This window comes from Mus caroli, chromosome 6 (genome assembly GCF_900094665.2).
Source record: "Mus caroli chromosome 6, CAROLI_EIJ_v1.1, whole genome shotgun sequence".
Taxonomy (NCBI): domain Eukaryota; kingdom Metazoa; phylum Chordata; class Mammalia; order Rodentia; family Muridae; genus Mus; species Mus caroli.
Genome location: NC_034575.1, coordinates 108942749 through 108958897, shown reverse-complemented (window position 1 = coordinate 108958897; position 16149 = coordinate 108942749). Strand labels below are relative to the sequence as shown.

General features: G+C 50.4%; 1 protein-coding gene across 14 annotated transcripts in view; it reads left to right on the top strand.

The window, feature by feature from the left end:
• Positions 1-16149, top strand: part of Atp2b2 (ATPase plasma membrane Ca2+ transporting 2) — a 301832-nt gene that overhangs the window by 196306 nt on the left and 89377 nt on the right. For all 14 annotated transcript variants that reach the window (XM_029478501.1, XM_029478498.1, XM_029478497.1 and 11 more), the window contains one exon: positions 3016-3529. In XM_029478501.1, the coding sequence (XP_029334361.1) occupies positions 3331-3529 (199 nt within the window). In that variant the 5' untranslated portion in view covers positions 3016-3330. The remainder of the gene's footprint in view (positions 1-3015; positions 3530-16149) is intronic.

Below are 16149 nucleotides of genomic sequence, written 5' to 3'. Positions count from 1 at the left end.
GCCTCTGCCTCTGCCTCTGCCTCTGCCTCTGCCTCTGCCTCTGCCTCTGCCTCTGCCTCTGCCTCTGCCTCTGCCTCTGCCTCCTCTCTCTCTACCTACACTGTTGCCTGGGCTGAGGACCAAGTCTTCCCAGGTTACAAATAAAAAGTCACCTCTTATCCTTAAGAAAGAAAAGCCTACACCAGATTTCTAGAGAGTCCCTCCCTCCAGCAATAGGCCCACCTACATCTCCAGACATCAACAAGGGTCCAAAATGCTCCACCTCATTTAATCATCACCTTGTTCACAAGTCACTCTGTGTTGTTGGATCATCATCATCTCAAACCATCTAGGATTTTTTTCTCTCTCCTATTTTTTTTGACTTCCACAAGACACAGTCTGAAGTAGAAAGTGTGCTGATCAACACAGAAGCCTCTATGTCCCCTCTGTGTGGGACCCAGGCCTCCTCCAACCGAGTGCTCTGAGAGAGCTCCCTGCACCTCTTACAGCTGGCATGTGCTGGATACAGTACCCTGCTGAGGACCTGCAGTCTTTGGTAACCATGGAAAAACATAGTGAGCCAGAGTCTGAGGAACCAGCACTTCCTGAAAAGGCTCTGCTCCCTAGAACAGGTTCCAACCAGGCCCTTTTTATGGGGTGGTGGGCCACAGTCTAAAGTTTAAATTTTCCCTAACATCCCCGCTACTGTGTGAACTTGGATAAATTTCTTCAGTCCCATGGGGCTCATTCTTTTTGTCAGTAAAATGGGCTTAATTATAATATCCACCTGATGGGGTTATAAAGACCTAATAGGAAGCTGGGCATGGCGGGGCATGTCTGTTCTGCCAGCATCTGGGAAAACTGGAGAACCAGAAGTTCAAGGTCATTGGAGGACAGCCTACAAGAGATACTGTCTTGAGATTTTTTATATATATATATATATATTTAAATGAGATATTGCTTACTTTTTATTTCATTTATCTATTCATAGTTATTTACTGGATGAACTGTGGGGTAACATTTTAGCCAGAGCAACACAAGAAATACACTGCTGACATCCTTGAAACTTAGTTCCTAGCTGATGATACTGTATGAAGTGTGTGCACACATGCATTTGGGGGGGGGTGCGCACACACATATGTGTGCATATCTATGTGACTGGGGATGGATCCCAGCATGTGAGGTAATCTCTGTGCTTCTTACCTGCATGCATGGCAGGCATATGTAATGCTATATGTACAGAGATGTCTTAGCATGTCATCTGATGTATGTTACTTGTTTAAGAAATGGAGGAGAAAGGCCTGGTGTGGTGGTGCCAACATGTAACTCCAGCACTTGGGAGGTAAAAGCAGGAAAATACAGAGGTCAAGGTCAAGGTCACCTTTGACTACATAGCAGGTCTGAGGCTGTTCTGTCTCAGAAAAAAAAAAAAAGAGGGAGAAGGGATTATTGTTTGTATTCATGAACCGAGTTGGCATCCTCCCCACCTGGTCCCAAGGTGAGTGAGACCACATGAGCATGGGATGGGGCCATTACACGGTCACCTCTACATTGTAGGGAAGCTCCAGGCACACATTGTTTCTGGCATCCAGATCTTCTCTTGGGGCATCACATCATGTCTATACCATACTATGCTCCATGGGATACCTATTGGTCCCAATGTATATGAGCCATAGTGCACTTCCAATCCCTGTAAGCTGGGTGTCTCCTGGAGGGTGCCATAGGATACCTCAGCCAGGGCACACACCCCACCCCATTAACTCTGCCAGCATTTGCCTGCACACTCCATCCCACCCAGCACATAGGAGAGAATCCCCCCCAACCCAAGGAAGGAGAGGGAAGGACCCCATCCCCACTGGGCTTCTCTACCCTCTTGCTCACTGTGGCCCTTGACAAACTCCCTTCCCTCTCTGGAGTTCCCCACTGAGAAAATGAAACATGAACCTGACACCAGTGACCCTAAAATGTGGGGCAGAAGCCTGTGAAGAGAAAGGTCAGACAGGTGGAGGGTGGATGGATACTGGCGCCTTTCTTCTTCCTTTTATCCCTGCTCCTCACTGCCCACTCAGGATGGCTAGCTGGCTGTGGCTGATGGGAGGGGCTGATCCCTGTGCCAGGCTCAAGTGAGCTCAGCTGGGGCCCTTTGTCACCCAACGCTTGCCGGGGCCTCGGCTGCTGGTATCAGGTATCCTGGCAGATTGGATTCTCTTCCTGGCAGCGCACAGCCACTGCACTCCTGCATGGGTGGCCTGTACAGCAAGAGAAGTGACTCCCTCCTCCTTGCTTCCAGAGGGACCTGTGGGCTTCTGTCTGCTGTCCTTGGTGCTGACCGGTGGGGGCTCCAGGTGAGGGCTCCATGGAGCCCAGCTCTTGCAGGGAACCAAAGCTCTGAACTCAAGGACAGCCTCATGAATACATGTGGTGGCTCCTCTGACACCAGTCTGCATTCCTGGAGGACTGTGGCGGGGGCTGTGGGTACAGATGAGGCCTATGAGAGGGAGTGTTGTAGGGGAGGCATCAGGGGACCTATGGGGAGAGGAGTTGTACCCTAGACTGTGTGGACAAATTGCATGTGTAAATACATAGGGCCAGTCAGAGAAAGGGAAACGGGGTCTGTTGTGTGTCTATGAGGGGACATTCAGGTACATGCCCAGAGATGGGACAGTGTGTGACAGCCCGCATGGAAGGTGTCTCCATCCAGGTGGCATGCAATACAGCCCTGTGCTGGTATGTCTGTGACCATGGAATAGGCACAAAGAGAGCAGTTGGTGTGTTGCATATCTAGGGTATGTTTGCACCCCAGTGTATGTGTGGGGATTCAATATGTCATGTGGATATACCCTAGAAATTAAATAGTATGGTAGCCAATGGACTGACAGTATGCTAGTGAGTTGAGGGAGTGGGAGCCAGATGTGTGTGTGTGTGTGTGTGTGTGTGTGTAGTAGATCAACACTTGTTCCTTGACTTTCCTAAGCACCTGTCCTATGGTCTCTGAATGCCTCGCCCTCATTGTTTACTCTGTGATTATTTCCACAGGAGCTGTACCGACCATGTAGATGCCAGCCCCACGGATCAGCATGGGCCCCACTGAATGGAGACTTCTGGGTCAGCATTCCTGAGCCTCTTCGGCCCCTGGACCTCACCCCAGTCCTGGGGACACTCCTCAGAGCTCTTCAGTGCTGTCGCCAGCCCACCTCAGCCATCACCTCCTCCTGGGACTCGAAGTTGGCCGCCTCGTGCTACTACCCTCTGGTGAGGGTGTACTGAGGACAGCCACACACAGCCATCACCCAGAGGCCCCTTTTCCAGTGCTGACCCTCAGGTTCAGCCTGAGGAGACACTTCAGCAAACATGGGTGACATGACCAACAGCGACTTTTACTCCAAAAACCAAAGAAATGAGTCGAGCCATGGAGGCGAGTTCGGGTGCACCATGGAGGAGCTGCGCTCCCTCATGGAGCTGCGGGGCACCGAGGCTGTGGTCAAGATCAAGGAGACGTATGGGGACACTGAAGCCATCTGCCGGCGCCTCAAAACCTCGCCTGTTGAAGGTAGGTGTGGAGGCTTACACTCGGGCTACTGTGGGGTTGGCTCCAGGGTCTGTGTCCATAAAGTCTAATAGTGGGGATGTCTCCAAGTTAGACTGAGACACTAATGTCTTCAGGTTTTAGCTGTATTCTAGCAAGGAGGCTGAATCCCATCACACGTCTGACTCATGCCACTTATGGAGAAAATTGCAGTAAGACAGTTGGGCAAGAGCAGTACTCTGGGAAGAAGGTGACAAATCAGCCTGAAGGGGTGGTCACTGCCACCTCTGTGAGAACCAAGAGGCATCTGGCTTTAAGGTGGGGCAGTTGAGTGACTGAAGGGACTCAAAAAGGAGCCATGTCCTGCCCATCTGTGTCTAAACACAGCATGGGTTCCACACTGTGGTTGTAGCTCAGAGTCCAACCCCCAGCCCACATCTCTCCACTGTGCCCACTAAGCCTCTAAAGCGCCCTCCTTGTGGCTGGCTTGGGCACAGACCCACAGCACTGCAGACAGGCAGCCAATTGCAGTTATCGCAACATGCCCTACCTCCAGGTGGCAGGGGCAGTTGTGTATCACAAATCTAGGCTCTGGATAAAGAGCACAGGGACAGGGGAATGGGCTGGGGAGCCAGCTATAGGCTATGATGGGCAAGATGGTAGGTGTCCTTGTAGGCTCTTTCCTGGAGATGGGGAGTGGGGCCGTCTTACAACTTCGAAAAGTGAATAGGCCCAGGGGCTTCCAATGAGAAGCACTCAGCTGCTGCTGCTGCTGCTGCTGCTGCTGCTGCTGCTGCTGCTGCTGCTGCTGCTGCTGCTGCTGCTGCTCCTGATCCTGATCCTGCTCCTGCTGCTGCCTTTCCAGGGGCAACCAGAGATGGGACATTTTCCAAGAGGCAGAGTAGAGCCCTGCTAGGGCTCCATTTCTTCTAGTTACCCACTGGGGCCATGTGGGAATCTTTCCCTCCACAAAGCCAGAGGCACAGGCAGGTGGCTCTACCCTGACTCCTTCCAGGCCTGTGACCTAGAGCAATGGCTGCCCTGAGCCTGGGCCTCTTCCTCTGGAATATGAAGCCAGTGCTTCCTGTGCAAGAGCTTTATGTAGAGTTGGATATGCAGTGGGCACTCAGGAAGTGGCTAGTGTGCTTTTTCTAACTGGATAGCAATTACTCGCTCATGTAAAGATTGTAGTCTGGGATATGTGGGACAACTAGGTTTGGAGAGAACTGTCCCCCAAGTCCTTGTGTTCATAACTGGGCACTACTAGACACCATCCCTGGGCTATTGGTGCTGAGACTGCTTTGTGGGGTTCATGGGGACCTTAGGGCCCAGCCAGGTAGGTTGATGGTCACATATTAGTACCCTGCTGTTTCTGAGTGTCTACTAGGGGTCTGTGCTCTTTCCTCTTGGGCCAGAAGGTGAAGCCGAGGAAGCCTGCCTCTTTTTAGTCTGCCTATTCTCACTGGTATCTTGCCCACTAGCTAAGCCAGAAGTCTGGAAGCATGATTTGATGGGGAGAGGAGGCATAGAGGAAATATCTATTCTGACTCTAGACTTGAAAACAGCCACATGGGGCCCTAAGAAGGTGGCGACTCTACCTGGGGATCCCACCTACCACACCCAGTCAATTTCTGGCATAAGGGACCATGATCACCTGCCATCTGGCTTCTAACTGGCCTGCCAGGAGGCACACATGCCTGAGTATCCTTTGCCTTTGAATGGGAGACCAGAATGTTGCTTTAAATGCCACTGGGCCCTAGCTCTAGGGAGGCTGTGACCATCTCCCCAGGCAAGGAACTGACTATTAAAAACAAATATAGCTCATTGCTTTGGGGTCTTTAACATGTATACCCCAGATTAACAACCCCAGTTCTGCTGCCAAGCTTTCTAGACTCCAGAGTGTGGGGCCATGCGTGACTAAACTCTAGCACTAAACAGAACTATTTCCAGATGTTCACCTTCTCTGTACTGCTGGAGTGGGGCAGCGGAGCAAGTGTGAACCTGAGAATAGGAACTTGGTCTTCTTTCTACATGCATGCAGCACCCAGCCAGGTGCCTGCCACTGATGAAGGCTGAATAGCTGTCCAGTAGTACCCTGGGATGTGTCCGCTGAGTCCCCAGCTCACAGGGGGCCCTAGGGATAGCTGAGCATCCATACAGCACAGAGCTGAGAGTGGGTGCAGGGATAACTGATGCTCCCAGGGAGTGGTGAGGCAGGTGGACTGGAAAGGGAAGATCTGGAAAGCTTCCTGGTGGAGGAGATGTTTGGTCTTGGCTATGGAGGGAAGAGATGGGAACGGAAATGTGTATCATGACGCGGAATGCTGCCTCTTGCAAAAGTCCAGATCCAGGACATAATGAGAAGTTAGGCACTAGGTGTAAATGAGAGGCTGGCTTTTTTCCCCTCTGTCGCTCAGTCAGCCACATGCTTCGGGGCCTTTGGCCTCTCTAGACTTTGTTTTGCTTCTCCAAACCTAAGGTTTCTAAGAAGAAAGCGCTCTGAGAAGGGAATACCACCATTGAATACTCTAGAAAGTTCTTTCAGGGTATCAGGAGAGATGGAAATAAGGGGAGGAGCAAAGGAGCAGACTGCTACAGATCTCCAGATGTGGAGGACCTGGGTTCAAATCCCAGCTCTGCCACTCTCCAGCTGTGGGGCTGTAGGTATGTTTGTTACTCAACCTCTCTGTGCCTATGTCCTTATCTCCATGGAGCTAATGTTAGCAGTGACCTTCTAGGCTTATGGTGAAGATAATGTGAAACAGTCACAAGACAGAACGTCACCACCTTGCCATGGATACAGTTGGTTGTGCACACTGAATGACACAAATCAAATACCCAGTGTCTGGGTACCTAGCAGTGATGGCTTTTGCTGTTCTTGCCATTGTGGTAGAAGCAATCACATTCTCCCAATAAGGTGATCTATGAGTGTTTGGATCCACAGCTGGTGTTGTGAGTATCCCCTCAGACATGTGTTTCTGAAAGCAATTAGACCATTCTGCAGATGTGCGGAGGCCACCAACTACTACTCAGATAGGTACAATATGAGACCCCGGGGCATCCCCTGGTAGACCAGGCATAAGCATGGCTGGGCTCCCCTAATTCTTTTCTCCCTGCTGTCTCAGGTACAACATCTGGTCTGGGTTTGACCATATGATATAAAAGATGTGGTTAGCGCAGAGCCCTCACCTCTAATTCAGAAGCCACATGGTCTGGGCTATGCCTGCTCCACATGGAGACTCCACGCTGGCTGTTCTGACACCCTCGGCCATTCTCGTGCTGGAGAGATCAGAGAGCTGGTGTGAGAAACTGTTCCAGCCCTGTACACAGGAGTGGCCACCTTATCCAGCTAGGGAGAATAGGGTCTGAGGCTTCTAGTAGTATGACTCGCCTGCAGCCCTGCTTTCTGCACCAGAGGGTGTGGGCTCAGCTCCTGTGGTCAGCAGTACTGGGTTGTCTACACAGAAACCTGACTTTAGAGACACCCCCTGAGACTAGTGCACTCTCTGCACTTGGTTCCCCTGCTGGACAATGCCCTTCCCTGCTTGCCTGCTAATCCTTCTCCCTCCACACTCTTCCCCACTGGGATGGTAGAGTTTCAATCCTCATGGCTTTCTCTTCAAGGGACACTAAGAGAGTTCAGTAAATCTTCCGGGGCCTCTTTTCCCTATCTTTGGGTAGGGAAAGCAGCAGCACCTGGAGACCATTTGATTCCGTGAGCCATTGAGGCAATGCTGAGGTGATGCAGGTCAACCTTAGCTATCACCACACTGAGTGCTTTTAAAAGTAGTACACATTGATTGGCCCTGGCACCGTGAAGGACTTGGGGAAGCAGATATGTGTTCTCTGAGGAGGCACAGAGTGGGGAGTCAGTGTTAAGGGCCCAGGCTTAGAGCAGAAGCTTGCATTGTTTCCTGGGGGTGTCCCTTTATCTGGCACAATGCCCAAGGCCTTAAGCAGTAGCCACAGGAGGAGGGGTGAGGAAGAGGCAAGCATGCCCCGGTATCCCTCCATGCAAGAGATGGATCTGGGGCCTGGGGAAAGGACATGGAACACTTTGTGTCACCCATGAGGCAGGTAACTTTGGTTCCCCACGCCCAACGTGGCCCTGAGCCACAGGAAGCTCTGTGGCCTCACCCTCCCTTGGCCCCACAGGAAGGGTGCCTGGGACAAGTCCCTGTCGGGTGTTTATCACTAAGTGTCTCATGGTGGGGAGAACAAGGGAGACAAAGGGGCCAGGACAGCACTGTGAACTTGACACCATGCCTGTATTGTAAAGGGGAGCCTGTGGTTAATTTTAGATGACTCCCAAACCAGCCTCCACCATGGAGCAAGGGGCAAGGAATGGGGAAGAGTTCATGGGAGCTGGGGTATGCCTGGTGATAGAAAATTGCTCTGGTATTTTAGAACCACAATCATCCATGAATCAGGCATAGCATGGGGACCCAGAAAGGGTGGGATAGTTAGTGGTGCCATCTGTCTTTCTATCCTCATGTCCTATGTCTCCTGTGGGACACTGGGGTCCCTGAAGGGTCAGCTGGGAAACCAAGGCACCTGGTGATGTAGCAGTGTCCCAGGCATAGTGAGGGGCTTCTGGATTCCACATGGGATATTTCCACAGACTGGAGCCAGGCCACAAGGCCTTCCTGTTGCCTGGAGATCTTTCTAGAATGGTTGCTGCTCCTTTGGAGGGTTCTTAACTGTGGAATGGAGACCAGAAGAGGAGGACCCACATGGGTATTCCTAAATCTGAGAAATTTAGCCACCTTTTCACATAAATGTGGGGCAAGAAGAAGACTAGAGGAAGACAGTCCCCCGTCAGCCCTCCTGCTAGGGGGAGTTGAGAGCTTAGTGGATTTGGTTTTCTTCTTGTTGTTTCGGTCCCCTTCCCTCTGCCTCAGGGAGACAGTGACTCAAAGCATCTTCAGAATTTTTCTTTAAAAATTATCTTTTGGGGCTGGGGGGGGGGTACGGCTCCGTTGACAGTGTACTCACCTGACATGCACAAGGCCTGAGTTCTGGAGCCAGCACCACCTAAACCAGGCCTTATGGTGCACACCTTTAATCCTGCACTCGGTAGGCGGAACCAGGAGAATTAGAAGTTCAAAGTCATCCTTAACTACATAGGGAGTTCAAGGCCAGCCTAGGCTACAAGAAGCAACGTCTCAATGGAAAAGAAATCTAATCTCCTTTAAGAATTTACTGAGCTGCTGTTGACCGGTTACAGTCCCCTGTAGGCTTCTGCCACAGAAGGGATTTCATGTCTGCACCCAGACAGGTCATCCACAAGGGGTAACTGGCCATCCCTCCTGCTCTGCTTAACTTTTGCTGCCCTGCCTTGGCTTGTTTCACAGGCAGGCACTGGGTGCCCTGGTAGACTCAGGCCGAAGCCCTCCCATACCAGTCTCCCCCGAAGCAAAAGGCATCACTTTCCTCATAACTCACCCCTTTAAATTTCCAGAAGAGATTCTTATTGGGCCACCTGTAGTCACATGACCACTTTCAAACCAGGCAGGTCTGTCTCTCCAAGACTAATAGAGGTTGAGAGGACTAGAGACAACCACAGGGGCTTCTGGGCCAGGTGTTCATATGACCATGGCCTGCATAGGTAGAAGAGATGGAGGAAGCAGCTAAGGGACATGGAAGATCCCTTACACCCCAACTACAGTCAGCAGCCCAACTCAGTCCCTGATAATCACACCCAGAGAACCAAGGAAACACCACAGTGCCAGCATGTGCAAGCCTGTGACCAGTGCGACAGCAATGAGGAGGTTGGCTGGGGTCACAGCCAAGTCTTGGTTCCTCTTCCTGTCCAGCTGTGGGTCATTGGATCAGTCATTTACCACTCTGGGCCTCAGTTTCCTCATCTGTAACATGGTCTGAGACCATGTGGCTTCGGTGGTATTGCTGTGAGAAGTGAAGAAATCACAGTGTGATTTAAGCCTGGCCCATGGTGGCAGCGACCTCAGCATCAGCCATTGTCATTCTTCTCTGGTGATCTCCATGTGACTTTGGGGGACATGTTGGACTTAAGTTGTGGTGAGAGCCCATCACCCCAAACTGGCAGATGAGTGAGTGAGCCTGCATAGCAAACAGGAGTTGGTTTTTTGTTTTGGGTTTTTTTTTTTTTTTAAGCCTGCTATTTGCTTTGGAGTGCATGCACACCCTCCCTGAGACACTCTCACCCCCACCACGGAGAAAAGTCCTTTAAAAGTGGGCTGATCCAGATGCCTGAGTCAGTGGGGCAGCCCTTCAGAGCAGCACCCACACGGCATATGAATCATCAACAGAATAAAGCTAGGACCCATTAGTGCGTGCTGAGGAGTGTCCTGGGTACACGGCTCTGCAGGCCAGCCAGGGGGTACAAAGGAAAGCAGAAAGCAGTTCAAAAAGGGGCCACCCTGCAGCTGACCAGAAAGCTCCTGGGTGATCTCAGCAGGATAAGGAGGCCCTGATGACCGTCCAGCAATGCTCTGCCCAGCCAGGGCCGCTATCACTCACTGTGGCCCGCCATCACTCACTGTGGGCTGCCATCACTCACTGTGGGCTGCCATCACTCACTGTGGGCTGCCATCACTCACTAAGGGCTGCTGTCACTCACTGTGGGCTGCCGAAGCATCCAGGTCAAATGCTTTCAGTACAGGCTCCCAGTATGCTCAACAGAACATGGAAGTGTGGAGAGGAAAGGTCACCTGATTCTCAGAACAAAGCTACCATTGTTTTACAGAACAGATGTGCACTGAACAGTAAGCACCTACTGTGTGCAAAAAAAAAAAAAAAAAAAAAAAAAGAATGAGAACATTGGCTTTGAGTCCTGACACTCATGGAGGCCCTTGAGCCAGTCTCTTCCTCTTTGAGCCTTATTATATTCTATGTTGCATATCTACTATGTGCAGGTTTGGACCACACCTTCTCTCCTGTAAAGAGATGACATAGCATAGATGTAAAGAGATGATTCCCTAGGGAACAATGTTTGTGTCACATGACTGCCCCTGTAATGCTAAGGACCAAGCAGCCTTCACAGACACCCACTTCTGGTCCAAGGTCAGGGTAATCGTGCTAGAAACTAGTGTAAGAGTTTGTAAGCAACCTGGAAGCCACAGGCATCCAGGGCTTCAGTCCAGCCAGTGGGGAGGATGCAGGAGAGACAGAATCTTTTCCAGACATCCTCTCTCCTAAACTCCTAAAGATCCCAAAGGGAGTCGCAAGTGGGTCAAAAGCTATGTTTGCCCCGTTACTCCCTGGCCTAGAAGCAGTTCTATTTACAGCAAGGAACTGACCCCAGCTGTGACACCATGGACTAGTTAGAGCACGCTTACCCGCAGTGTGCCAACCTTCATGGCTTTGTGCCCCATTGTCTTCCCATCATCCTTGGGAACTGGGAACTGTTTTCATCCCTGCTGCCACAGGAGGAAACTGAGGCTCAGGGCTTCTCCATTAACACGAATCTCCCATACTACCTGACTGTGAATGTGACAGACAGGAATGACTGCAGTGAGAGGGAATGTGCTGGAAACCAGAGAAGCACTTATCCTGCCTAGGGAGGCTCAAAGTTGGGAGAGGTGTCCTCTGAGCCAGGCTCAAAGGACAGGATGGCACTGAATGTCCAGCCATAGGATAAAAGTATGATTTCAGTGGCAGACAGCAAGAATGAAGACCCTGAGGTGAGGACCAGGGTGTGAGACATGAACAGTTCCTAGGCCACCCTTTCAAGAGTAGGGGTCTCCTGCCACAGGTTGTAGGTGTTTTTGTACAGTCTGGATATAACTGATGTGAGTGTGAATCTAAATTGTCAAGTTAATGAAGTCCAGAAGCATCAAGGAGATAGACTTCTGGGCTAATCGATGTGGGGAAACCTGCCCACTGTGGGTGGCACCATTCCCTGTTCTGGGATCCTGGACTGTATAAAAAGGAGAAAGTAAGTTGAGCACAGGCTTTCATTGTTCTCTGCTTCTTGACTGTGAATTAATGTGATCAGTTTTTCATATCGTGACTCCCCTTTCCCTCCATGAGGGCCTGCATCCTCCTCAAACTATAAGCCAAAGCAAAGCCTTTCCCTTAAATTGCTTGTGTCAGGGTATTTTATCACAGCACAGAACTAATGAAGTGGGCTTGTTTGTGCTGTGTGATCAAGCCATCACCTGGGGTGAGACTACTTGGCCCTGTCTGTGTGAGTATGAAGAGGACCGCAGTCTCCCTGAGGGTGGAGTCCTGGACAAACCTGTCTCCAGGGCTGGATGAGACAAGGAAGTGAGAATTCAGGGAGCTGGTGCTCCTAGCAGGTTCTCTGTCGCCCCAGGGTTCCACCCAGACCACAAGAGTATACCAAGTGGCTGGGATGCTGGGCTTCTGTCTCCACTGTAAGCCCAAGGATGTGAGAATCCTTTTCTGTCTCATGTGGTGGTATCTGTTGAGTGACATCATATAACTTGTATCTCCAATAGTTCTGCAGGTTAAAGGTCAGGGTCAGACAGCCATGTCTGTGAGGTCCAGTGTTTCAGGGAAGATGGCAGAAGGGATGAGAGTCAGAGAAAGGGACAGAGAGGTGAGGAAAGTGACTCAGCTTGTCCCTTCTTTACAACTCTCTCCTACACTGACTGCCCATACCCATGGTTACTGTCCTACTGCAGCTGACAACAACCACCCCAGTGACATTGATCTATCCATGAGGGCAGAGCTCATGTGATCTCATCATACCCAAAGGTCACTGCCATGTGGGATGGTGGTTCTCCAACACAGGACACTTTGAGAATTCAAACCAGAACTCTACCCTGGCCAGCTGGACTTCATAGTGAGCCAGCATACAGGTGCTCCCAGGCAAGAGTTCTTTGGTTCCTCAAAGTCCAAAGGCTTGAGCCCCAATTTTCAATTCCTTCTCCTTGCTAAGTCTCAGTTTCTCCATCTGTCAAATGGGCTAAGGGAAGAGAAAAATTGCTTAGTGTTTGGACCAGCTTGAATGTTAGTGGGGCTTCAGCTCTAAGACCAGCCTGGGTCCCATGGGGCCAGGTGTGGCTCAGGACAGCCGAAACTGCCTCTCTTTACAGGTGCCTGTCACCTGAGAAGCCTAGGCAAGACAAATGAGTTACCCACACAGGTCCCTCATCTCTCGGTGGTTACCTTACTCCACCTAGTACAGTTCTGGCCCATGCCGTGGTTTCAGACAGTTATTTATAGCCCATGGAAATGAGCACCCCAGGCCTGTGTCTCCCTGGTACCCAGATGACAGCTTTAGCTTCTGTCTCAAAGAGAGTTCCCCATAAACAAATCCCAGCAGTCTGTCTTCCCAGGTAGCCTTGTAAGGCAGGTGGGTAGATCTGTCCCCTCTGTGAAGACAGCTTTGGACAAATACTCATAGGGTTAAGAGGCAAGAGCTGGCATTTCTGGCTGGAGAATCCAGGAGGCCTTCGTGGAAGAGGCAGCATCTGAACAAAACTGAAATGTAAACAATTGTAATAGGAAAGGGGGCATGGATAGAATCACAGAGATGAGGAAGAGAGGAATATAGAATGGGCTTGGCTGGGGCTTGGGATCAGGACTGGAGAGAGAAATTGTAGTCATTCAGGGTAAGCAAGCAAGAAAGGGAGGTGTTTCACGTGACCTTCCGAGAGCCTGAGACATCTCTGTCTTGTGGAATCCTCACAATGACCCATACAGCTAAGTTCAAGCATCCTATTCTCACAAACAGAGAAAACATGGCACAAGGAAGTTAATTCACCTTCCCAGGGCCACACAGATAACGCACAGAGGAACAGAGATTCAAGATAGGCTGCAAACTCCAGAGCCCAGGCGAAAAACCAGTCGGGAGAGGGGCAAGATGGCTCAGAAGGTAAAGGGGCTTGCTGCCAAACCTGATGACCTGAGTTCAATCCCCAGGACCCAAATGGGAGGAGAGAGAACTGACTGCCACAAGGTGTCCTCTGATCTCCATACACATGCAGTGGCACACGTGTATTCACACACATGCATACGTGTGCACATACACACAAAAAGTAAAACACACCATAAACGTTTTATCAGCATACAGAGAGATGTGGATGTTGAAACAGAAAGCTTAGGCTGAAAAGAGACAAAGGGGTTGTGGAGCTCACAGGACATCTGGAAGAAATCCAAATGACACCAATCCAAATCCTCTGGGGTCTCAGTTCTTCCCTGTGTGACACTAAGAGCAGGGGATGGCAGGTGATCCTTAAATGTCAACATGAGGGCATCACTGAAGTCCCGTTCTGCTTCTCCATGTATCAGAAACATTCTGGAACATTCTAGAAAACAATTGTTAAAGAGAACATAAAACAAGATGAGCCTTGCAAAGTAGCATTCTAAAAGAGGGGAGAGGTCAGGGGCTGGGGAGATGGCTCAGTCGGTAAAGTTCTTGGCACACAAACATGAGAACCTGAATTTGGATCCCTGGCACACATATGCAAAACTGGGCATGAGCAAGACAACTCTTGCTGAAGCACCAGAGAAGTGGAGACGGGGGATTCCCTGGAGCTTGCTGGCTAGCCAGCTCAGCTGAATCTGAAAGACTGGCCTCAAATATAAGGTGGAGAAGAAGACACACATCAACCTCTGCCTTTCACACACACACACACACAGAGGGGGGGAGGGGGGGCTTGCCTTGTGCATTCCAGCAAAGGCGAAGACTCCATGCAAACAGATGCAGAAGGAAAGTGCTGAAAGAATCATCTAGAATGTGCCTGTACTGGACAGCTGGAATGCTCTTTCTTCTCTTGGCTATGTCATTCCAAGAGCACTGTTAGCTGTAGTTGCAGGTTGTGAGCCACAGAAGGGACCTAGCTGCATAAAATGACAGGGCAGAGTAGCTGTGGGGGGGATCCCAGAAAAAAAAGAACTAACCCAGACCTGGAACCCTAGCCAACCGAACTGTGTGCTGTTCCGTGGCAGGGCTGACAGAGCAAGTGTCTTTTGGAGAGCTCTGGAGTGGGTGGAGGGACAGTAAACCCCACCGATCACTGAGGATCCCAAGCAGAGCTGTTGTGGAAAGTGTGTAGCACCCAACTCTCTACAGCAGTGTGGGCCGCTTCCCATAGTATAAATACTGTCATCACAGGACAGTAGTGAACATGGGGTTGGGAAGGAATGAGAAGCTTTGTAACCACGCCACACAGACTCCTCCAGGAGAGAGACCTGGGGAGGTATGTGCAAAGAAGTAGTAAATGGTGGCTTGGAGGTTTCAATGTCTTCTTTCATTAATTAATTCATTTATTTATTTATTTACATTGGAATAGCAGCTTCTCCTCCCTCTTCTCCTCTCAGACCCGCCCTTTTGCCCCGCCTCTCCCATCTCTCCCTCCCTCTCTCAGAGAAGGGGCGGCCTCCTGGGAGTATCAGGCATACCAAGTTTCAGTAGGCCTAGGAACATCTATTGAGGGTAGACAAAGGCAGCCCAACTAGGAGAAAGGGATCTAAAGGCAGCCAGCAGAGTCAGAAACAGCCCCAATTCCAGTTGTTAGGGGACCCACATGAAGACCAAGCTGCATATCTGTTACATATGTGTAGGGGGCCCGGGTCCATTCCACGCATGCTCTCTGGGTGGTGGTTCAGTCTCCATAAGCCCTTCCGGGCGGGCTCAGGTTCGTTGTCTCTGTAGTTCTTCTTGTGATATTCTTGACCTCTCTGGATCCTTCAATCCTTCTTCCCTGTTACCTTCCACGAGATTCCCTGAGCTCCCTGTAATGTTTGGCTGTGGGTCTCTACAGCTGTTTCCATTAGCTGCTGGGTGAAGCCTCTCTGAGGGCAGTTATGCTAGGTTCCTGTCTACAAGCATAGCAGAGTATCACTAAACAGTGTCAACAGATGGCTCTCTCTGGTGGGATGGGTCTCAGATTGGGCCAATCACTGGTTGGCTGTTCCTCCAATCTGCTCCACCTTTATCTCTGCACATCTTGTAGGTAGGACAATTTTTAGATTAAAGGTTTTGTGGGTAGGTTGGTATCCCCCTCCACTGGAAATCTTGCTTGGTTACAGAAGGTGGCCATTTCAGGTTCCATTATTCCATGTTGCTAGGAATCTTAGCTAGATTACCCTCATAGGTTCCTGGGAGTTTCTCTTGTCTTAGGTTTCTAGCTCATCCCAGAGTTGCTGCCTCCCAACCCTCTGCCTCTGATTTTAATTTTTTTCCCAGTTCTCACTCCCTCCATCCTTCCTCAATCATCCCTGTTGTTCTTATCCTAAACCCTCCCCCACGCAACCCCCTCCCTCCCTCCATCCACCCCAGTATCTAATCTATTTCCCCTTCTCACTGAGATTCAACCATCCGCCCCTTGGGCTCTCCTTGTTACTTAGCTTCTTTGGATCTGTGGTCTGTAATATGGTTATCCTGTATTTTATCCACTTACCATGTGTGTCTTTCTGGATCTGAGACAGACCCAGGTCCTCTGGAAGGGCAGCCTGTACTCTTGACCACTGAACTATCTCTCCCTCATCTCAGTCACCTTTTGAAAGGCAATTTATAGAATTAAGAAATTATATGACATAATTCTAATGACAAGCTTAACAAGCAGGTATGGACCTCCCCAGCCAGGGAAGAGCATCTCCTCTGGAAGGTGATTGGCTGTGTTTGCTCACATGCTCACCCTCCTCCGGAAGGTGATTGGCTGTGTTTGCTCACATGCTCACCCTCCTCC